Here is a 23,926-nt window from a genome sequence, read left to right as displayed (position 1 = left end):
ATTCTTTACTTTTTAATTTGTTTTCCTTATATTTATCTTTTTCATTTTTGTAAAAATCTATTATTGGACTCGGATGTTACATATATTATTTATTTACTTTTTGTTTTTTTTATACCTATCTCTGTACATCCTGTCTGTTGATTTTTCAATTAATAAAATAAAAAAAAAAAAATAAATAAAATAAAAATAAAATATGTGAACCGGTCGCTCTAAATCGGTCACACGTCGTCACTCGTCACACCCAAAAATTGGTCACGAGAAAACTAGTCACACCGAAAAATTGGTCACGTGATAACTGGTCACACAAAAAAATTAGTCGCAAATACTTTTTATTTACGAAATTTTTATTATTATCGACTAGACATATGAGCTTCGCACGTTGATACGAGTTTTTTCCGTCATTGTAGTTTCGATGTGTTAAGCATTATCATTATACAGTATATTCTCGATTATCCGCTTAAAAATAATAATAAATTTTTTTAAATAATTTTTTTTTCTTATATGATTATGAGACGCACCGATTGATTGGGACCGGAAACACGCGAATTATTAGAAACAAATAATGTCAACAGAAATGTTATTCACTCCCTTTTTAAATGTCTTTTACTATTGCGTTAATTCTTTCAGTCGCTTTTGATCATTGAAGAAGTACATAACAAGTGCGTGTATTCAGAGCAGATTTTTTCGCAACATACGTATCTATGTTTAATTATTTTCAATTGCTGATAAATTCTGAATTGAATTTCGAGAATATTTGCAGAGAGAAAATGAGAGTGACAATATGTGTACAAGAAGAATATAAATATGATATTATGGGAACTAGTCTTATTGTGAAGGTCTTCTTCACCACCAGTCCGCCATGTATTGTAGACAGATTCGTCTGTGTTCGGTATTAATACAACTATATGTTGAATGTGGTATTTATTTGGTAGTAACGCGTATACACAAGTATGGTTAATTGTTGGTAAAAGTATGTCGTTCAGAGGTCTCTGGATGTGGTAGAGTGTCGCTGGCTCGGCATTCGGCTATGTCCGGCTAGTCTCTGGATACGGTAGAGTGTCGCTGGCTCGGCATTCGGCTATGTTCGGCAAGTCTCTGGATACGGCAGTGGGTTGCTGGCTCGGTCGGCTGGTTGATCTTCCAAGTCCGCGTAGTGAAGTGGTGGCTGGTCAGGAGCTGGATGTCGACTCTCTATTGCTGTGTGTCGGCGCTTGCTGCTGTGGGTCGACTGGGGTTGTTTGGGTTGTACCTCCTTTTATAGTGTTTCTGGAATCGCCTGACCGATGGTGGTGGTTTGTTGATGCGTAAGAAAGGAATGTACTTTTGTCGAGGCGTAGAATTTTCTGGAACGCTTGATGGAAGTGGTTATTGATGCGTACGAGCATTTAGTTGTTGATGCGTACGAGAGGAATGCACTTTTGTCGAGGCGTAGAATTTTCTGGAATGCTTGATGGAAGTGGTCGTACGAGCATTTAGTTGTTGATGCGTACAAGAGGAATTTGCTTTCGTCGAGGCGTAGTATTTTCTGGAATGCTTGATGGAAGTGGTCGTACGAGCATTTAGTTGTTGATGCGTACAAGAGGAATTTGCTTTCGTCGAGGCGTAGTATTTTCTGGAATGCTTGGCGCTGTTCCGCTCGATGTATTTTGTTTTTGCGGAATATTCTCGAAGGTTTCGATGACGATGACGACGACGAGATTCCTACAATATTATATTGGAAACCAAGTCAAAATTTGACGATTCGGATTATCCGAGTTTTTCAATTATCCGTACCCTTCATCCCCAGCATTAGCCCGGATAATCGAGAGTATACTGTATGTACATTATAGGTGTTCCCGTCTGTTCACCATGATCTCGTTTACTCTGCCATTATGTATGCAGCCATCTCTTTCACAGACCGTCTGTTCACTGATAACAGACCGGTTTACGGAAAATATGTGAACGAGTTGTCAGGTAACCGTTCGAACCAAAAGCCCTCGTGGCCGTAATCACAACTCCGTTTCATACTGGCAACACTCCCGCCTTGTGTCAAAGGTGTACTTTTCCAATTTACTCAATTTCATTGCATGCAGGACATGCAGGACAACTTTCTCTAGAGGAGAACACAATTTGTGAGGAGGATAAGGTTTCAAAAAGGAGGACATCTGATATGTAACTAGCACCAAATTCATTCGAAAATATAACAAGCTTCAGAGTTGGATTCGGAGAGGATGGAGTGCAGACTTTGTCTTGGATCAGCTCCGGCCGAGTCTTCCGTCTCCATCTTCGGTGGTCCTCATCCAGAGCGTTTGGTGAAACGTATTCGGACCTGCTTTCAAATTTATGTCAGTTGCTCTTTACAGGTTACAATTATTGTGCACCCAATTGGTTAACTGTTCTCTTAATCCTACTTTTCACCTGCAGGTTAAAAGAGGCGACGGGTTGCCGGACACGGTGTGTCTTTCGTGTAAGACCAATTTGGAATCGTTAATCAGCTTTCGAAAGGCTTGTTTTCGAAGCAACGAAACGTCTCAACTGAGGTTAGATGATAGCCTGAAGATCAAGACTGAAGAAGTTTTGTTGGAAGATTTAATATGGGACGATGAGCCTTCACTACCGACAATTCACCGAAAGAGTAGTGAAATTTGTTCAAAGCCATTTCCCAGTGAATCTGAACTTGTTTTACATACTAGAGAAAAGCCGTACGAATGCAACATATGTTTAAAAACATTTACCCATAAATCTAGCCTCGTGTCACATGTAAAATTGCATACTGGGATAAAACCATACAAATGTGATATTTGTTTACAATCATTTACTCGAAAATATAGTCTTGTGTCACATTTAAGATCTCACACTGGCGAAAAGCCTTACAAGGGTGAAATTTGTTTAAAATCATTTCCTCAAAAATCTAGCCTCGTGACACATGAAGAAAACAAGCTTAATGCGATGAAACCACACAAATGCGAAGTGTGTTTAAAATCATTTTCTCGAAAATATACTCTTTTGTCACATTTAAGATCTCACACTGGGGAAAAGCCTTACAAGTGTGACATTTGTTTAAAATCATTTACTCTAAAATCAAGCCTCGTGTCACATGAAAACTTGCATACTGGGATAAAACCACACAAATGTGAACTGTGTTCAAAATCATTTTATCGTAAATCTGACATCGAGGTACATAAAAAATTGCATACTGGGATAAAACCGAACAAATGTGATATTTGTTTACAATCATTTACTCGAAAATCTAATCTTGTGTCACATTTAAGATATCACACTGGGGAAAAGCCTTACAAGTGTGAAATTTGTTTAAAATCATTTACTCAAAAATCTCATCTTATGGTACATCTAAGATCTCACACGGGGGAAAAGCCTTATAAGTGTGAAATTTGTTTAAAATTATTTATTCAAAAATCTAGCCTCGTGTCACATGCAAACTTGCATACTGGGATAAAACCATACAAATGTGATATTTGTTTACTATCATTTATGCGAAAATTTAATCTTGTGTCACATTTAAAATCTCACACTGGGGAAAAGGCTTACAAGTGTGACATTTGTTTAAAAACATTTATTCAAAAATCTAGCCTCGTGTCACATGGAAAGTTGCATACTGGGATAAAACCATACAAATGTGATATTTGTTTACAATCATTTACTCGAAAATATAGTGTTGTGTCACATTTAAGATCTCACACTGGGGAAAAGCCTTTCAAGTGTGAAATTTGTTTAAAATCATTTACCCTAAAATCTAGCCTTGTGTCGCATGAAAACTTGCATACTGGGTTAAAACCACACAAATGCGAAGTGTGTTTAAAATCATTTACTCGTAAATCCGACCTCGAGGTACATAAAGGATTGCATACTGGAATAAAACCATACAAATGTGATATTTGTTTTCAATCATTTTATCGAAAATATCATCTTGTGTTACATTTAAAATCTCACACTGGGGAAAAGCCTTACAAGTGTGAAATTTGTTTAAAATCATTTACTCAAAAACATAGCCTCGTGACACATCAAGAAAATATGCATAATGCGATAAAACCACACAAATGTGAAGTGTGTTTAAAATCATTTTCTCGTAAATATCACCTTGAGGCACATCAAATATTGCATACTGGGATAAAACCACACAAATGTGATACTTGTTTAAAATCATATACTCTAAAATATACCCTCACGAAACATATAAGAACTCATTGTAAGAAATAACCTTATGAATGTTCCATTTGCTTAATTCATTCATTGTCTGATAAATATTACATTGCGAGGCTTTTATTATTTATTCAATCAATCATGCACATTCTAACAGGTTGCTCCAACGCGACGATTGTGCTATAGAGATTAAAAACTATTTCTTATTGATTATTTAAACAGGTATAAACCCATTCATTAACTTTGTCTTACTGGTGCTATAAGCAAAGTCCCCATGAACCCTAATTATATAAATATAGTAAATATTGAGTTCATATATTAGATATTTGATGAAATTATTATAACATATATGTATGTATGTATTTATCGAACACAACACATAAAAAAATATTTTACCGAATAATCTGCCCGTATCCAACAGTAAAAATTACTCGGTAAAAATTTCCATATCTGTCAAAAACCTCTATGTATATTCACAGAATAGAAAAATAATCATGTTCTATTTTTATATACATATGTATAATGGACTCAAATATTCAATTTTATTGATATTTGGTTTTTGTACTTTTTTCATAATGTTTTTTTATATATATTAACTTTTTAAATTTATATTTTGTATCATTTATGTAAATTGTGCAACTTTTGAATCTATGTACCTACTTGTATAATTGCAAGAATAAATACTTATATTAACCAATTAATGTAGGAGGTTATTTAAATGATATGAGTATTTGTGCGTATTCAGGATCTGCATTTTTACGGCTGTGATATATGTATAATACAAATTTTATTATTTGTAATAATAATGACCTTATGAAAGTTCATAATGTTTATAACTCAATTCAATTCATAAGTAATTATATTGATGCATAATATATATTTATTTACAATTTGTTTATTTAAATTCGTCATTTCAATCATCTGGTTCCTGACGCTTTCGGTAACTGTAGCCACTATGGAGCGCTCGTTCAGAAGTTGAAACTTATTAAAAATAACTTAATGTAGCTTATTGTAGCGATTATTAAATTGGCCACGAAGCTACCTAAAAGTAACAATTAATAAAGGTAGCATTCATGGATACACAGTATTTCATTTATCGTTAAATTCATACTATTTTCTAAATTCACACTACTCACGCATAAAGACTAAATCCATCTCTTTCAATGTGAGAGATTGGACGTCCACAAATAAAAATACGAGATATAAAATCATTTCGCATTGAATCGATTTAGTAAAATATTAATTTTAAACCTTTCTTGAAACAAACAATAAACACGAACTTTCGGAAAAATATACGTTACATATCTGTTTTTGAGATAAAATTAAGTAAGGCGGACCTTTCTAACGATGCGCTCCATGGGACGAACAATTTCTAAGAATTTGACCTTAGGCATACCATTCAAAAAATAAAATATACTTCATCATAAAACCTTTTGTTTTCATAGTAGCTTAGTGCAGCAATTATTTTATTGGCCATCAAGCTACCCAAAAGTAACTTAAGAAAGAAACGTGGTATTCACAGATACATAGTATTTAATTTATTAATAAATTCATACTATTTTGTAAATTCACGCTATTCCTAACTTTAGGGGGGGTCGATTTCCCGCCCAAAATGATGTCCCTGGTACTAAAAACTGATCAAGCAAAACAGCGCCATCCAGACGCTGAGAACATTTCACATACCAACCTTATCCCGACCAAACTGAACTGTATCCCACGCTCAAACATTGAGGTCAACTAGTAACTGCAAAAACAAATGACGCCAAGACACCGGAGAACAAAGGGTACTAAGAACAAATCAAGCAGAACGTGTGACTGTGTGGATTCGACAGTCAGTCAGCCGGCAACCGCCCTACCACGCTAAACCTGGAAGAGCAACCAACGACCCTGCCTACGAAACCTCTCGCACATATCCTAATCCAGCCGCTTCAAGAACATCCTCAACATAGCTGCCTCGAGAACTCCTTCAACAAAGCCACTACATCAACCATAACCAACCAAATACTCGTACGTATAACAACACTTGTTCGGACCAATTGTCTGATGGTCGGTTTTCGTGGCCTTACGACCCACGAGACCTATGTTTGTCTGTGCTGGCCGCCCTGAGAGCGGCGAGCCCACTCACTTCCGCTCCAACTGCCGTCGCGTAAACTTTGTGTTTACGCGGCTTGCGTCCTCGCCACCGAATCACCAGTTCGAGACTGGTGAGGTTTGACGATACTTGGAGACCAGCTCCAGTATCCGTCCGGTGTGCACCAGAGGATGCCTGGTCTGTCTTCGTCCCGAAGGCAGACAACTCAGACACGCGTGGATAGTACATAACCTCAAACACGCATGGTTCTTTGTTTACTCCCCCCCCCCCTGTTTGCTCTATGTATACTTAACGTGTAAATATAATCATTATGATCAGATTTACGACCTGTTTCATTGGTTTATAATCAACCGGCAATGTCCCGTATCACACTCACACGGTACGAGAGCAGAGCAGCCAGAAGCAGAGACCAGACCAAAGAGGACGAAGGAAGACCAGCCTCGCCGACGATCTACCACCGAGCTATCTACACATCATGACATCAGGTGGCACTCGATTGAGAACCCCTGGCATTCGTACAACACTGAAATAAAAATAATTTATTCAAACATATAGCCGTGTTTCAACCACTGGATACGTCAGATCCCTACCGACGACTCTGTCTAAATTATATGGTGACTGGTTACGAAGATACTTCTCAACCCTAGCATAGTCTCCATGGTGTTTTGATTGAAATTGCGAGTCGTTTATAGGGTTCGGTGATTATTAGTCGCATGTGAACCGCTAACAGAGTACTCGCTTGCTCTAGAGTCTAGACGGTCGCACGTCGTCACCCTTCACACGCAAAGGCAGCGTTAACACTAGAGGTATCTATCACGGTATTTGATGGAGCTATCAAATACAGCGTGTTCCAACGCTATTTCTTGTTTTCCAAGGCCGTAATCTGAAATCTTTGGCGAGCCACACGCCCCTCCATAATTCCGGCAGTACCCATCGGAGTGCCTTGGGAGGATATCGTCGATATTTCAGAGAGCATGTCGCGATCATATTTACGACATTTGCTCGGCTTATTACTTTATTAAATTATCTTTCTATTTATTACTTAATAGTGTTTTTACCCGGCTTAAGTGTATTTTAATCAATTTGTGTAGGAGCTTATTTAAATGATATGAGTATTTGTGCGTATTCAGGATCTGCCTTTTTACAGCTGTGATATATAATAATACAAATTTTATTATTTGTAATAATAATGACCTTATGGAGGATGAACGAATGAGACGACTGGCATGTTAATGCACGTGTTTATTATATGACAGCTGAAGACAGAGTGAGTAGTAGCTCTCCGAACCCAGCCGAGTTGGTTCCCACTCGCAGGAAGGCAACCAAACTCGACCATGTCGTATAAGCGAGCCGCCACAACCTTATGAAAGTTCATAATGTTTATAACTCAATTTAATTCATAAGCAATAATATATGTGTAGGAATCTCGTCGTCGTCATCGTCATCGAAACATTCGAGAATATTCCGCAACAACAAACTACATTCCCGAAAACCAGACGTCGTACACCTGCAGTCATTATATTAAACTCAAGCGGAACGCCCCTACCAGTCGAGTGGAACCAAAACGGTCGAAACACGCCGCCACCATTAAAATACATCGAGCGGAACAGCGCCAAGCATTCCAGAAAATTCTACGCCTCGACAAAAGCAAATTCCTTTCGTACGCATCAACAACTAAATGCTCGTACGCATCAACAACCACTTCCATCAATCGTTCCAGAAAATTCTACGCCTCGACAAAAGTGCATTCCTTTCTTACGCATCAACAAACCACCACCATCGGTCAGGCGATTCCAGAAACACTATAAAAGGAGGTACAACCCAAACAACGCCAGTCGACCCACAGCAGCAAGCGTCGACATACAGCTCCTGACCAGCCACCACTACACTACGCGGACTTGGAAGATCAACCAGCCGGACGAGCCAGCAACACACTGCCGTATCCAGAGACCTTCCGAACATAGCCGAACAACGAGCCAGCAACACACTGCCGCATCCAGAGACCTTCTGAACATAGCTGAATGCCGAGCCAGCGACACTCTACCATATCCAGAGACCGCTGAACGACATACTTTTGCCCACAAATACCATACCTTTGTACAACCATAGGCAAACAATAAAACTTTATAAAACCAGCACAACAGTGTTTCGTTAGGCCGGGATACGGTCAACACATCGCTACCCCGCCTACATATGTTTATTTAAATTCGTCATTTCAATCGTCCTTTTCCTCACGCTTCCGGTAACTAGCCACTACGGAGCGCTCGTACAGAAGTTTAAAAATTACTTAAGATCAACTATGTCACAACAACGTCTATTAGGATTAGCAATGATAAGTATGTAGGCGGGGTACATGTGTGTTAACCGTATCCCGGCCTAACGAAACACTGTTGTGCTTGTTTTATAAAGTTTTATTGTTTGCCTATGGTTGTACAAAGGTATTATATTTGGGCAAAAGTATGTTGTTCAGCGGTCTCTGGATATGGTAGAGTGTCGCTGGCTCGGCATTCAGCTATGTTCAGAAGATCTCTGGATGCGGCAGTGTGTTGCTGGCTCGTTGTTCGGCTATGTTCAGAAGGTCTCTGGTCTGCTGCTGTGTGTCGACGCTTGCTGCTATGGGTCGACTGGCGTTGTTTGGGTTGTACCTCCTTTTATAGTGTTTCTGGAATCACCTGACCGATGGTGGTGGTTGTTGATGCGTAAGCGAGGAATTTGCTTTTGTCGAGGGGTAGAATTTTCTGGAACGATTGGCGCCGTTCCGCTCGATGTAGTTTAATGGTGGCGGCGTGTTTCGACCGTTTTGGTTCCGCTCGACTGGTAGGGGCGTTCCGCTTGAGTTTAATATAATGGCTGCAGGTGTGCTTCGTCTTGGTTTCGTTCCGCTCGAGTGTGAGGGGTGGAACATTCTCGAAGGATTTGGCACCGTTCCACTTGAGTTGGATTTGGCACCGTTCCGCTTGAGTTTAATATAATGGCTGCAGGTGTGCTTCGTCTGGTGTTGTTCCGCTCGAGTGTGAGGGGTGGAACATTCTCGAAGGAACTGGCGATTGATTCCAAGAAGTGCACGTGTTGTTTACGTGTGGTGAGTTCTGCAAGGAATGTGGTTTGTTGTTGTGGAATATTCTCGAATGTTTCGATGACGATGACGATGACGAGATTCCTACAAGTATTTAATTTTAACAAAATATTTGTGTTTGTTAATGGGAAGTCGAAAAAATTCAGAATGTACCAAAGATTACTATCCGCACTTACATGATACCTGCAGGATACGGGTCGTGTTAGATAGGTATGAACAGACCTTAACTCGTTCACTGAAACAACTTTGAAATTTTAAAATTAAATAATCCAGCAGTGTCCGCAGACAGTCGTAAAAATATAAAATGAACAAATTTTAATTTAAAAAGCAGTGCAAATAAATTGTTTCTATAATGGATGTCGGAAGAAACGCTTTTGCCGAAAATAAAACGCGTATTTCCTTCAAGAATTCCAAACCAATTTATCCAATTTCGCCAAGTAGAGCAAATGCTTATGCATATGTATTCATCATTTATATTTTTTGGATAGAAATGCCAATCATTAAAAGCTTTTCCCACCCACATAACATTATAATATATGTATGTACGTCCAAAACGTCAAACGACACAAAACAGATCGAAAATATATACTCTCAAGAATGACACATAAGATATATGAATGCAAAATAAACTAGAATAAAAACGTAAAGGAGGTTTGTACAAATCAGCGAGCGTTTTGTGAGCAATAATCAGAGAACCGTTTCGTACTGGCAACACTCCCGCCTTATGTCAAACGTGTACTTTTCCGATTTACTAAATTTCATTGCATGCAGGACAAATTTCTCTAGAGGAGAACACAATTTGTGAGGAGGATAAGGTTTCAAAAAGGAGGACATCTAATATGTAACTAGCACCTAATTCATTCGAAAATATAACAAGCTTCAGAGTTGGATTCGGAGAGGATGGAGTGCAGACTTTGTCTTGGATCAGCTCCGGCCGAGTCTTCCGTCTCCATCTTCGGCGGTCCTCATCCAGAGCGTTTGGTGAAACGTATTCGGACCTGCTTTCAAATTTATGTCAGTTGCTCTTTACAGGTTACAATTATTGTGCACCCAATTGGTTAACTGTTCTCTTAATCCTACTTTTTCACCTGCAGGTTAAAAGAGGCGACGGGTTGCCGGACACGGTGTGTCTTTCGTGTAAGACCAATTTGGAATCGTTGATCAGCTTTCGAAAGGCTTGTTTTCGAAGCAACGAAACGTCTCAACCGAGGTTAGATGATAGCCTGAAGATCAAGACGGAAGAAGTTTTGTTGGAAGATTTAATATGGGACGATGAGCCTTCACTACCGACAATTCACCGAAAGAGTAGTGAAATTTGTTCAAAGCCATTTCCCAGTGAATCTGAACTTGTTTTACATACTAGAGAAAAGCCGTACAAATGCGACATTTGTTTAAAAACATACACTACTAAATGTAGCCTCGTGTTACATAAAAAATTGCATACTGGGATAAAACCACACAAATGCGAAGTGTGTTTGAAATCATTTTCTCGTAAATCTCACGTCGAGTTACATCAAAAATTGCATACTGGGATAAAACCATACAAATGTAATATTTGTTTACTATCATTTCTTCGAAAATATAATCTTGTGTCACATTTAAGATCTCACACAGGGGAAAAGCCTTTCAAGTGTGAAATTTGTTTAAAATCATTTACCCTAAAATCTAGCCTTGTGTCGCATGAAAACTTGCATACTGGGTTAAAACCACACAAATGCGAAGTGTGTTTAAAATCATTTACTCGTAAATCCGACCTCGAGGTACATAAAGGATTGCATACCGGAATAAAACCATACAAATGTGATATTTGTTTTCAATCATTTTATCGAAAATATCATCTTGTGTTACATTTAAAATCTCACACTGGGGAAAAGCCTTACAAGTGTGAAATTTGTTTAAAATCATTTACTCAAAAACATAGCCTCGTGACACATCAAGAAAATATGCATAATGCGATAAAACCACACAAATGTGAAGTGTGTTTAAAATCATTTTCTCGTAAATATCACCTTGAGGCACATCAAATATTGCATACTGGGATAAAACCACACAAATGTGATACTTGTTTAAAATCATATACTCTAAAATATACCCTCACGAAACATATAAGAACTCATTGTAAGAAATAACCTTATTAATGTTCCATTTGTTTAATTCATTCATTGTCTGACAAATATCACATTGCGAGTCTTTTATTGCATATTCTAACAGGTTGCTCCAACGCGACGAGTGTGCTATAGCGATTAAAAACTATTTTTATTGATTATTTAAACAGGTATAAACCCATTCATTAACTTTGTCTTACTGGTGCTATAAGCAAAGTCCCCATGAACCCTAGTTATTTAAATATTGAGTTAATATTTTAAATATTTGATGAAATTATAACATATATGTATGTATGTATTTATCGAACACAACACATTAAAAATATTTTACAATCTGCCCGTATCGAACAGTAAAAATGACTATTAAATTGCCATATCTGTCAAAAACCTCTCTGTATATTCACAGAATAGAAAAATAATCATGTTCTATTTTTATACATGTATAATGGACTCAAATATTTAATTTCATTTATATTTGGTTTTTGTACTTTTTTCATAATGTTTTTTATATATATTATATTTTTAAATTTATATTTTGTATCATTTATGTTAATTGTTCAACTTTTGAATCTATGTACCTACTTGTATAATTGCAAGGATAAATACTTATATTCACCAATTAATTTTCAGCTTTTTCTATTTTTATTTACGTTAACTTTGTGTATTTTAATCAATTTGTGTAGGAGCTTATTTAAATGATATGAGTATTTGTGCCTATTCAGGATCTGCCTTTTTTCGGCTGTGATATATGTATAATACAAATTTTATTATTTGTAATATTTGTAATCATAATGATCTTATGAAAGTTCATAATGTTTATAACTCAATTTAATTCATAAGCAATTATATTTATGCATAATATATGTTTATTTCAATTCGTCATTTCAATCATCCTTTTCATGATCATGATCAATCTATGAGATAATTTCTCAATTAATTGCTCAATATATGAGGTAATTGTACTAAAATTTGATTCAGATATCATTTATTGCACGTACTATGTTTTAAACTCGTTAAATCTATCGAGTACAATAAACATTAATTTGAAATAACAACAACATAACAATGGAATTTGCTGGAGATCGAGGAAGAAGAGCCGAAATACAATTAGTTAGAGAAAATTAAAAAAAAAATGTGGTCCACAAATTATATGGATAATGTAAATAACAGTGTCCTTGTGTATTTAACAATAGACAGCGGTTTTGGAGGACTTTCGACACGTGCTGCTGCAATAAATCTTCTGAAAAATGTTTTCTAAATAGGTTCTTTACTCATTGTATCATATTGAATATATATTATTTTAAATGAACAGGATATGCCTGTGTCGTGTAAAATTAATATTTGAAATAATATAGATGTTAAACACCCTAATAAATTACAATAGATAATACTGAACGGTAAGTAAGACTTTTTCGACTTGCTTCTACGTCCATCTTGAAAATGAGCGGAATCTTGGTCGCTCTTGGTTGGTTATGAGATACTTCACAACTCTAACCAGACCCCATAATGGTGCGTACGCACCAAGCCAACGAACGGCCCACAGGCCAACTTTAAAAACCAGTAGCGTACAAAATATCGAAATAAAAATTAAATTTAAAAATTGAAATTAAATATCAAAATTAAAACTATTATTATTATATTAAAATTAAATTCAAGTATCAAAAGAAAATTATAATCATTATATTAAAATTAAAATTAAATATTGAAAGTTAAAACAGAACATGCACAATTTAAATAAATTTTCGAGATTGACCTAAAATTAGATCATCAACAATCACATATAGGTAATCCTCGACTTTTGTTTGTCGAAGTTGTTTTGACTTACGAAGATACGCACTAAGATCGAAAAAAAATCAAAGAATTATTATTTTTACTTCCCTGTAATGCGCAGTTACTGAGAATATATCATGTATTAGTATGGGTGATCCAAAGATGGAAGCTAACCCGGGGTGTTGTCGGTCACATCAAACGGATTTTTTTATTCTTCAATTGTTTCTCTCGTCGAAATAAATCAAGTAATTAAATCATTTCAGAGGTAAAATTTATCGGATAATGTGTGATTATTAATTTTATTTCGACGAAAGAAAAAAAACCCTTTGACAAATCACCGACATCCGACACCGCGTTTTTTTATGAATTGTTTTTTTTTTATCGATCATCCAAGTGGAAATAAAGTAACATCTCGTGACGACTTTAACAATATTTTTTTCGCTCGTACGCAGAGAAATTATAATATTTCTCTGGTTTTAAATGCGGTATCGTCGTAATTCAAAATATTGTTGTAATTCAAAACATCAACGATGATCTAATTTTAGCTCAAATCTCGCTCTTTAGCTTGATTTTGATATTTAATTTCAATTTTAAAATTTAATTTTTATTTCGATATTTTGTACGCTACTGCTGGTTAAAAAGTGGGCCCAAAATCGTCGTTGGTTTAGTCCGTAAGCACCATAAGACAATTAGTCTGAACAGGTGTCTTTGCCCTAGTTCGAACGGAGGTTTCATGTTCGAACAGGACGCGATTATGTCATTTGTACAGCTCAAGTTCGATGAGGGAAATAGGGGTAATCATCGACCGTGCTATGCTATTTTTGGGTCTACCTCACGGGCCGGAATGTGAAATTACCGAAAACGCAATTATCGGAAGGCAAAGATCGAAAATCGAAAGATCAAAAAAAAGGGTGCATGGTAAGCGGTACATACTCACTTAATTTGCGCGAGCAGGATACAACAGGAACAAGAAGAACAGACCTTTACTCCCGTATTCTGCGCGCGCACATTAAAAGTCTGTTCATACCTATCCAGCACGACCCGTATCCTGCAGGTGTCGTGCAAGTGCGGATAGTATAGACCTTAATACGGGAGGAAAAGCCTGTTCCTCTTGTTCCTGTTGTATCCTGCTCGCGCAAATTAAGTGAGTATGAATCGTTTACCATGCACCCTTTTTTTTTTTGATCTTTCAACTTAAGATCTTTCGATTTTTGATCTTTGCCTTCCGATATTTGCGTTTTCGGTAATTTCACATTCCAGCCCGTCACGGAGACCGGCTATTTTCCTATGTACAGCAATGCTGCCAGTTGTATCTTTTTGCAATCTGATATACTATCCGGTAATTGGACTATTCGTCACATTGGGGTGGTCACAAAGACAATTTTTGTCATGAAAATCGCGAATACACAATATTTGGCACTCAAGTTCTCGTTACTATGATAGTTATCGTTAGTATGATGGACTTTTCGGCTGCCAGATGTTCCGTTATAGAGATTTTAGTGACTTTTGGACGAGCGTTTTGTGGGCAATAATCACACTGGCAACACTTCCGCTTTTTGTCAAACTTGTACTTTTCCTTGTTACTTAATTTGATTAAAGAAGGACGTGCAGGACAAACATCAAAGGAGGACATCTGATCCCCTTATATAACTAGCACCAAATTCATTCAATAGATGTCATTAAAAAAATAACAAGCTTCAGAGTTGGATATGGAGAGGATGGAGTGCAGGCTTTGTCTTGGATCAGCCCCGGCCGAGTCTTCCGTCTCCATCTTCGGTGGTCCTCATCCAGAGCGTTTGGTGAAACGTATTCGGACCTGCTGTCAAATTTATGTCAGTTGCTGGTTACAGGTTACAATTATTGTGGACCCAATTGGTTAACTGTTCTCTTAATTCTACTTTTTCATGTGCAGATCAAAAGAGGCGACCGGTTGCCGGACACTGTGTGTCTTTCGTGTAAGACCAATCTGGAATTGTTGATCAACTTTCGAGAGGCTTGTTTACGAAGCAACGAAACGTCTCAACTGAGGTTAGATGATTGCCTGAAGATCAAGACTGAAGAAGTTTTGTTGGAAGATTTAATATGGGACGATGAGCCTTCATTACTGACCAATCACTCAAAGAGTAGTGAAATTTATTCAAAGCCATTTCCCAGTGAATCTGAACTTGTTTTACATACTAGAGAAAAGCCGTACAAATGCAACATTTGTTTAAAATCATTTACTCTAAAATCTAGCCTCGCGTCACATGAAAACTTGCATACTGGGATAAAACCACACAAATGCGAAGTGTGTTTAAAATCGTTTTCTCGTAAATTTCGCCTTAAGACACATAAAATATTGCATACTGGGATAAAACCACACAAGTGTGAAATTTGTTTAAAAACATTTATTCAAAAATATAGCCTCGTGTCACATAGAAAGTTGCACACTGGGATAAAACCATACAAATGTGATATTTGTTTACAATCATTTACTCGAAAAAGTCATCTTGTGTCACATTTAAGATATCACACGGGGGAAAAGCCTTTCAAGTGTGAAATCTGTTTAAAATCATATACTAAAAAATCTCATCTTATGGAACATCTAAGATCTCACACGGGGGAAAAGCCTTATAAGTGTGAAATTTGTTTACAATCATTTATTCGAAAACATATTCTTGTGTCACATTTAAGATCTCACACTGGGGAAAATCCTTACAAGTGTCAAATTTGTTTAAAATCATTTACTCACAAATCGAGCCTCGTGACACATGAAAAAAACATGCATAATGCGATAAAACCACACAAATGCGAACTGTGTTTAAAATCATTTTCTCGTCAATCTCACCTCGAGGCACATACAATATTGCATACTGGGATAAAACCACACAAGTGTGAAATTTGTTTAAAATCATTTACTCAAAAATCTAGCCTCGTGTCACATGAAAAGTTGCATACTGGGATAAAACCATACAAATGTGATATTTGTTTAAAATCATTTACTCGAAAATATCCTCTTGTGTTACATTTAAGATCTCACACTGGGGAAAAGCCTTACAAGTGTGACATTTGTTTAAAATCATTTACTCTAAAATCTACCCTCGGGTCACATATAAAAACCCACAAAACATTTTCTAAGAAATCTACCCTCATGTTACATGAAAAATTGCATACTGGGATAAAACCACACAAATGTGACTTTTGCTTTAAATCATTTCTTCGAAAAATTCAACTTGTGTTACATTTAAGATCTCACACGGGAGAAAAGCCTTTCAAGTGTGAAATTTGTATGAAATCATTTTCTCAAAAATCTATCCTCGGGTCACATATAAAAACTCATACTGGGATAAAACCGCACAAGTGTGACTTGTGTTTGAAATCATTTATTAGTAAAAATGAAGTTGTGTTACATTTAAGATCTCACACGGGGGAAAAGCCTTACAAGTGTAAAATTTGTTTAAAATCATTTTCACGTCAATTTAGCCTCCTGTCACATGAAATATTGCATACTGGAATAAAAGCACACAAATGTGAAATTTGTTTAAAATCATTTTCTCATAAATATAAACTTGTGTTACATTTAAAATCTCACACGGGGGAAAAGCCTTACAAGTGTGTAATTTGTTTAAAATCATTTACTCTAAAATCTACCCTCGGGTCACATATAAAAACCCATACTGGGATAAAACCACACAAATGTGACACTTGCTTAAAATCATTTATTCATAAAAATGATCTTGTGTTACATTTAAGATCTCACACAGGGGAAAAGCCTTACAAGTGTGAAATTTGTTTAAAATCATTTTCTCGTCAATTTAGCCTCCAGGCACATAAAAAATTGCACACTGGGATTAAACTGCACTAATGTAACATTTGTTTAAAATCATTTTCCCATAACTCAGGCCTCAACGCACATAACAAATTACATATGTATATGTAACAAACACCTGTACATATGTATATGTAACAAAAAAATTGGTTTATAAATACTGTTAATATTCTTAAATTTTGGCTGCATGCGTGCAATGATATTTCTTGCGCCTATCTCTTATGACAATTCTGCAGTTTATTTAAATGATAATTGAAAATTAAATACACAAATATATTAGTTGGCTTTCGTTATTTATTCATGTATTTTAAATGTAATAATCTTTATTTATAGGATGAAATTCAGATAATTTAGGTAAACATACTGATGTAACATAGTATGTTTATAAAATGTTAAATTTTAAACTGGTTCTTTATATTAGAGTCCTTATTGTGATTTATCAATAAAAGTGAATATTTAAAAAAAAAAATGTCTTCTTTTCTTCATTTCCCAATTGACAAGTTTAACATATTGTCGATATAGTGGCAGGTTGGAGTCAAAATTCTTGTTTTGAGAAAATCTATTTTTTCGAATATCTAGAAATTTGAAGCTTTATTTTGTGACCTAAATCATTATTCATCAAAATAACCACTACATGAAATGTGTTCATCATTTTGTGTATTCGATTAATGTATTGACAAATATTTTTCGTAGTAACATTTAGTAAAGCTGAAAAATCAAGATTATCGCTCGTGTGAATCTCCTGTCGAATGAACTGACTGAAATCTTAATTTTTACCTTGAAAGCTTGTATTGACGTTATTTAAGTAATTAAAAATATCTGCTTTCAATCATCCTTTTCCTCACGCTTCCGGTAACTAGCCACTACGAAGCGCTCGTTCAGAAGTTTAAAAATTACTTAAGATCAACTATGTCACAACATCGTCTAAAAGGATTAGCAATGGTAAGTATTTAATTTTAACAAAATAGTCGTGTTTGTTAATGAGAAGTAGAAAAAATTCAGTAGTTGTGGTACCGGTAATGTTAATTACACTGTTCGACAAATGACGACCTTTTTTTTGGTTCAGAGACGAAATATGACTTTTCTTATAGATCTATGCCCAGTGAACACGAATCTAGTAATAAACAATGTTGATTGCCTCGAGATTCGGAGATATACATATGTGTTTTTGAAATCGCGCGATTTTTCTATATCTTGGTGTTGTTCGGTCGATGTTTCAAAATCTGTCAATTTCCTGTTCAAAATGAATATTGGAATCTACATATCGGATTGTAAACTGATAAACTGGTTGCTGACCACTGCTGAACGATCCCGTCCTTTTTTTTTCACCACTTCCCCGCTAGTTAAACCCCACGCACCCCTCAGTTAGTGGCGACCAAATCTCTAACGAAATGTGTATATAATGGCATATCTAGGTTATTCTACATCTATGGACGTACCGCATAATATTAACAAAAATTATTTATTCGTAAGGGCCCTTCTATTAATATTAAATTTCTCTGCACATGCCGTTCCACAAACATTTGCGATGCGCTGCAACCCCTGAAGAGAGCACGGTAGCATATTGAACATTCCTTTTATTCTCCGTTTTTTCAACAAAGGATGCACCCAATATTCTTTTATTTTTTCTCTTTAAAATTAGCAATGCTAATATTGCAATTTCTTCGACATCCATTCCGCACGAATGTACAAACATTACTGCTGAACTCGAGTCGCTTGATCGGGTCGTCCAGCCTAGTTGTATACGTTTTCAGATTACCTAAACACAATCTCCTTTAGGTCATCGACTTAAGAGAGTCTTTAATTAATATTATGTATTAGATGTATTATGAACATTTATAAGGATTGTAAATAGGTTTATGAGCTCTTTTTCCTACTATACTGTAGATTAACATTAGAATAATATAATATTATGATTACTAACCAAATTAAAATAAATTGTAAAATAGAAAATGATCAGTAGATCAGTAGCTATTAAAATAGATATAAGATATATGGTGAACATAATTTCGTAATAATAAAAAGCATTTAAAAATCAAATACTATACATAGATGTCAAATTCATACCATAGATGTCACTGAAAAAAAATGACAATCCAGTTGATGCATATAATTGCGACAAGTCTGTCACTGGGCAGACCTGGCTACGGAGATGATGGAGTGTAGGCTTTGTCTTGGTTCAGCTCCGGCCGAGACCTCCGTCTCCATCTTCAACGATCCTCATCCAGAGCTGGAGCAATGCATTCGGACATGCTGTCAAATTCAGGTCGGTTGCTGGTTACAGGTTACAACTATTGGGGACCCAATCGGTAAACTCTTCTCTTAATCCTATTTTTTCATCTGCAGGTTAATAGAGACGACGGGTTGCCGGACACGGTGTGTCTTTCATGTAAGACCCATCTGGAACTGTTAATGAGCTTTCGAAAGGCTTGTTTTCGAAGCAACGAAACGTCTCAACTGAGGTTGGATGACTGCTTGAAGATCAAGACTGAAGAAGTTTTGTTGGAAGACATAATATGGGACGATGAGCCTTCATTGCCGACAATTCACCAAAATAACAGTGAAATTTGTTCAAAGCCATTTCCCAATGAATCTAAACTGGTTTTACATACTAAAGAAAAGCCATTTCAATGTGATATTTGTATGAAATCATTTACTCACAAATCTACCCTATGGTCACATAATAAATTGCATACTGGGGTAAAACCGCACAAATGTGACACTTGTTTAAAATCATTTATTCATAAATATGACCTTATGTTACATTTGAGATCTCACACGGGGGAAAAGCCTTACAAGTGTGAAATTTGTTTTAAATCATTTACTCGAAAATCTTGCCTCTGGTCACATAATAAATCGCACACTGGGATAAGACCACACAAATGTGACACTTGTTTAAAATCATTTATTCATAAATATGAACTTGTACTACATTTAAGATCTCACACGGGGGAAAAGCCTTACAAGTGTGAAATTTGTTTAAAGTCATTCACTCAAAAATCTAACCTCGAGTCACATAAAAAATCGCATTCTGTACTAAAACCACACAAATGTGACGTTTGTTTACAAACATTTATCAAAAAAAATGCACTGTGGTATCATTTAAGATTTCACACGCCGGAAAAGTCATACAAATGTGAAATTTGTTTGAAGTCTTTTACTCGCAAATATGAACTTTCGTTACATTTAAGATCTCACACCGGGGTAAAGCCTTTCAAGTGTGAAATTTGCTTAAAATCATTTACTCAAAAATCTAGCCTCATGGCACATAAAAAATTGCATATTGGGATATAACCACACTAATTTAACATTCGTTTAAAGCCATCCATCCAACAATGTGGACTCATGCGACAAGAAATATCTTATAAGATGGAATAACAACAAACATACATATTTATATGTATGTATAAAACGATTGTTTATTATATAAATACTGTTTATATTCTAAAGTTTTGGCCGCCCTCGTGCAATGATGTTTTTAGCGCACCTCTCACATGGGATATTTGTTTAAAATAAATTTGCTAACAAATTTAACTTTTAACTGCACAAATTCACACCATCGACACCATTGCGACTTTTATTTAAACTCATGTCTTCAGAAAACTTCTTTGTTAGTCATTTGAAATCTCACACGGGAAAAGCCTCACGTGTGATATTTGTTTAAAATCATTCACCCAAAAATCTACCCTCAGGAAATATATTAGAACTTATTGTAAGAAATAACCTTATGAATTTGTGTAATATCATTTTCTGATAAATATCACATTGTGAGGCTTTTTCTATTTAATTTATTTTTTTATTCACTCAATCAAACAGATTGCTCCAACGCGACGAGTGTGCTATACACAGCAGCGGCTTAACATATATTGAAAATAATAACGTGCTTGTTTTACGTATTTTAATAGTTTTATTTATTTAATTTGAGAATTTTATTTATGTAATTTATCCTGTCTGTATTTATGTCAATTTTGTTAATTTGATCATTATTTCATGTAATAGTTTGTTTAATGTTGTTTGTTCGACATGGTTTCTTATTAAGCTTTACAAGTAACTAATTATGTTTCCAAGTATCTTATTTTATTTTAACCTTAACAATTTCAATTTCACGATTGATTCTCACTTAATTTGAAAATTTGTATAGTTAAATTGAAGCTTACTTCAAGTCTTTGTTTCGTATTAATTTCCTCGGTTGACTTTTATATTTTTAATAAATTGTAATTTAAAATTATGCGAGTATAATTCCACCTGTCTGATTTTGTATATATAATATAAGTAACTATGTATTTTATTCCAACAACTGTTAGTGTTTCAAGTACATATGTACAGTAAATAAATAAAAAAAAATCGATAATTAAATATACGATATAAATTTTCGATACAAATTGAGCGCAAATGTAGGGAAACTTAAATAATGAAATATTGTTTTAAAAAATACCATTTTCGGTTTACGAATTCTGACCAACACCTTATCAGCTCTAAGTTAATACATAAAGAATACAAATATAATTTTTCAGTTTGATACCCTCAGGGATGTGGAAAGAAAAGAATGTGGCCACAACGTTTTTGACCTAGGTCTCTAAGAGTAAAAAATCCCACTTCCGGTTTATTAAATTAAGTGATTTTTTTTATTTTCATCACATTGATACAAGAATTATGCTTGAATTTTTTTGTGAAGACCACACATGTTTAAGGGGTCGAAAAATCAAACAAGAATAAACTGCCACTTCCGGTTGACAGATGCTTACCAAATTTTATACATAACTTGGTATTAAGCTTAAACTTTTAGATATGATATTTCACTTCTATAAATCAAAAGGTTCCTGAGAAAAACATAAAAAACCTCGATTCTCTAGAGTGAAAGTACTACTTCCGGTTCAGGTAAAAAATATTGGGTTATAAAGATTATAATTCCTATTACATGTAAAATAATTTTAATCCGATTCAGCTACCGGTTTGGGAGATAATTAATTCAAAAACTTAAAAACAAGAGGACACCTATAAGGGGAGGTACCATTTCCGGTCAACTTAATTACAAATATAGTCGTGTAACGCGACGTTCTCCCCATCGTCCCGTAGGGCAACACTCGCCCTTTATTTCGAGTGGCCACACAGGAAAAAGCCTTATAGGCGCGCGCGCATGGAGAGCGATTCTCTCACTCGCCATCCACCGAAGAAGAAAGATCTCTCCTGTGCACGTCTCCAGGGGGAGACGGGGCCCAGAGATCCACCATCTTGCTGAAGAACCTCTGTGAGTTCGATTGCAGCATCACTCCCTCCCAAGAGTACCAGCCCAACGTCCCCTGTATTCCTCACGCCGTTTCCGGAGAAACATCAGATGTAAGAGGACCGCAGAGCCGGCTTCCCGACCACGAGGAAGCTGTTATCAACGAGACGATTTGCAGTCAGGAACCTCCCCGACTATATAAACTGTATCCCAAGGTTAGTCCACGTTTCCCTATAACCCGACCCTTGGAAGAAGAACGACGTAAACGCCCTCTGGACCTCCCACCGCGAGATCAGATAAGCGCGCGTAAAACCGTTCGTTACAGTCGGTATTTAAACAATTAAAAAGAATCATACGCGTGAGACGGCAATTTGATGAAAATAGCTTGTCCATAGAAACAGTTAGAGGTCGAGTTTATTAATCCTCCCTTAGATACAACATCAGTTTCAATGAAAGAAAGATTCGAACAGCTTGTAGGAATCTCGTCGTCGTCATCGTCATCGAAACCTTCGAGAATATTCCGCAACAACAAAATACATCGAGCGGAACAGCATCAAGCATTCCAGAAAATACTACGCCTCGACGAAAGCAAATTCCTCTCGTACGCATCAATAACCACTTCCATCAAGCGTTCCAGAAAATACTATGCCTCGACAAAAGTGCATTCCTTTCGTACGCATCAACAAACTAAATGCTCGTACGACCACTTCCACCAAGCATTCCAGAAAATTCGACGCCTCGACGAAAGCAAATTCCTTTCGTACGCATCAATAACCACTTCCACCAAGCATTCCAGAAACCATATAAAAGGAGGTACAACCCAAACAACCCGAGTCGACCCACAGCAGCAAGCGTCGACATACAGCTCCTGACCAGCCACCACTACACTACGCGGACTTGGAAGATCAACCAGCCGGACGAGCCAGCAACACACTGCCGTATCCAGAGACCTTCCGTACATAGCTGAATGCTGAGCCAGCGACACTCTACCATATCCAGAGACCGCTGAACGACATACTTTTGCCCACAAATACCATACCTTTGTACAACCATAGGCAAACAATAAAACTTTATAAAACTAGCACAACAGTGTTTCGTTAGGCCGGGATACGGTCAACACATCGCTACCCCGCCTACATTGGTACTACCCCGACGTGATCTACGCAACCTTCTGATCATTCAACAGCACGGTCAACACATCGTACCCCGCCTACATTGGTGACCCCATCTTTGAACCACACAACAGTGTTTCGTTAGGCCGGGATACGGTCAACACATCGTACCCCGCCTACAAGCTGAACGAATATTCGAAGACGTGGAGTTTTTTGTATATTGTAAACAATCTACTGCAAAGAGCCGATCTTCAAATTAAGCTCAACGCGAATTAAAAATCTAATATTATAAGAAATGAACTTGTTAATTTAAAAGCCTTTTTTTCAAATACAGTTCAAGGTAAAATTAATCCACTCCTTATATTAAATTTTATAAAACAGCATAATTTACAAGTATTAGGCCCCAAATGCACTTGGAATCGCCTCGCTATTTTTCAGTAACATCTTTTGTCTAAATTTGATAGTATGTAGTAATACCAACTTTCAGATGCTCACTGACAACTCGTAACTAAACTATTTTTTATTGACATATTTTGTCAAAATTTGATACTATTTTAGGGGCTGCCATAACACTGTTCGACACAAAAAATGGTTCAGAG

General features: G+C 36.3%; 6 protein-coding genes across 6 annotated transcripts in view; 4 read left to right on the top strand and 2 right to left on the bottom strand.

The window, feature by feature from the left end:
• LOC143919146 (uncharacterized) overlaps positions 1–23,926 on the bottom strand; it is a 1,208,594-nt gene that overhangs the window by 133,887 nt on the left and 1,050,781 nt on the right. The window lies entirely within an intron of this gene.
• LOC143919151 (uncharacterized) lies at positions 907–1,910 on the bottom strand. Its single transcript, XM_077441348.1, has 2 exons — positions 1,774–1,910; positions 907–1,701 (listed from the first exon to the last, which is right to left on the bottom strand). The coding sequence occupies exons 1-2, from the start codon at positions 1,787–1,789 to the stop codon at positions 1,256–1,258; spliced, it is 462 nt and encodes a 153-aa protein (XP_077297474.1). The 5' UTR covers positions 1,790–1,910; the 3' UTR covers positions 907–1,255.
• LOC143919081 (uncharacterized) lies at positions 917–5,023 on the top strand. Its single transcript, XM_077441266.1, has 2 exons — positions 917–2,324; positions 2,404–5,023. Exons 1-2 carry the CDS (start codon positions 2,211–2,213, stop codon positions 4,195–4,197), a joined length of 1,908 nt encoding a protein of 635 aa, XP_077297392.1. The 5' UTR covers positions 917–2,210; the 3' UTR covers positions 4,198–5,023.
• Positions 10,033–11,765, top strand: LOC143918892 (uncharacterized). The gene is made up of 2 exons (XM_077440990.1): positions 10,033–10,322; positions 10,403–11,765. Exons 1-2 carry the CDS (start codon positions 10,209–10,211, stop codon positions 11,435–11,437), a joined length of 1,149 nt encoding a protein of 382 aa, XP_077297116.1. The 5' UTR covers positions 10,033–10,208; the 3' UTR covers positions 11,438–11,765.
• Positions 14,707–17,449, top strand: LOC143918891 (uncharacterized). Its single transcript, XM_077440988.1, has 2 exons — positions 14,707–15,015; positions 15,096–17,449. Exons 1-2 carry the CDS (start codon positions 14,893–14,895, stop codon positions 17,025–17,027), a joined length of 2,055 nt encoding a protein of 684 aa, XP_077297114.1. The 5' UTR covers positions 14,707–14,892; the 3' UTR covers positions 17,028–17,449.
• Positions 19,069–21,212, top strand: LOC143919126 (uncharacterized). The gene is made up of 2 exons (XM_077441315.1): positions 19,069–19,257; positions 19,338–21,212. Exons 1-2 carry the CDS (start codon positions 19,144–19,146, stop codon positions 20,283–20,285), a joined length of 1,062 nt encoding a protein of 353 aa, XP_077297441.1. The 5' UTR covers positions 19,069–19,143; the 3' UTR covers positions 20,286–21,212.

This window comes from Arctopsyche grandis, chromosome 11, assembly GCF_051622035.1.
Source record: "Arctopsyche grandis isolate Sample6627 chromosome 11, ASM5162203v2, whole genome shotgun sequence".
NCBI classification, from domain to species: Eukaryota; Metazoa; Arthropoda; class Insecta; order Trichoptera; family Hydropsychidae; genus Arctopsyche; species Arctopsyche grandis.
This window is presented reverse-complemented; position numbering and strand designations above follow the sequence as displayed.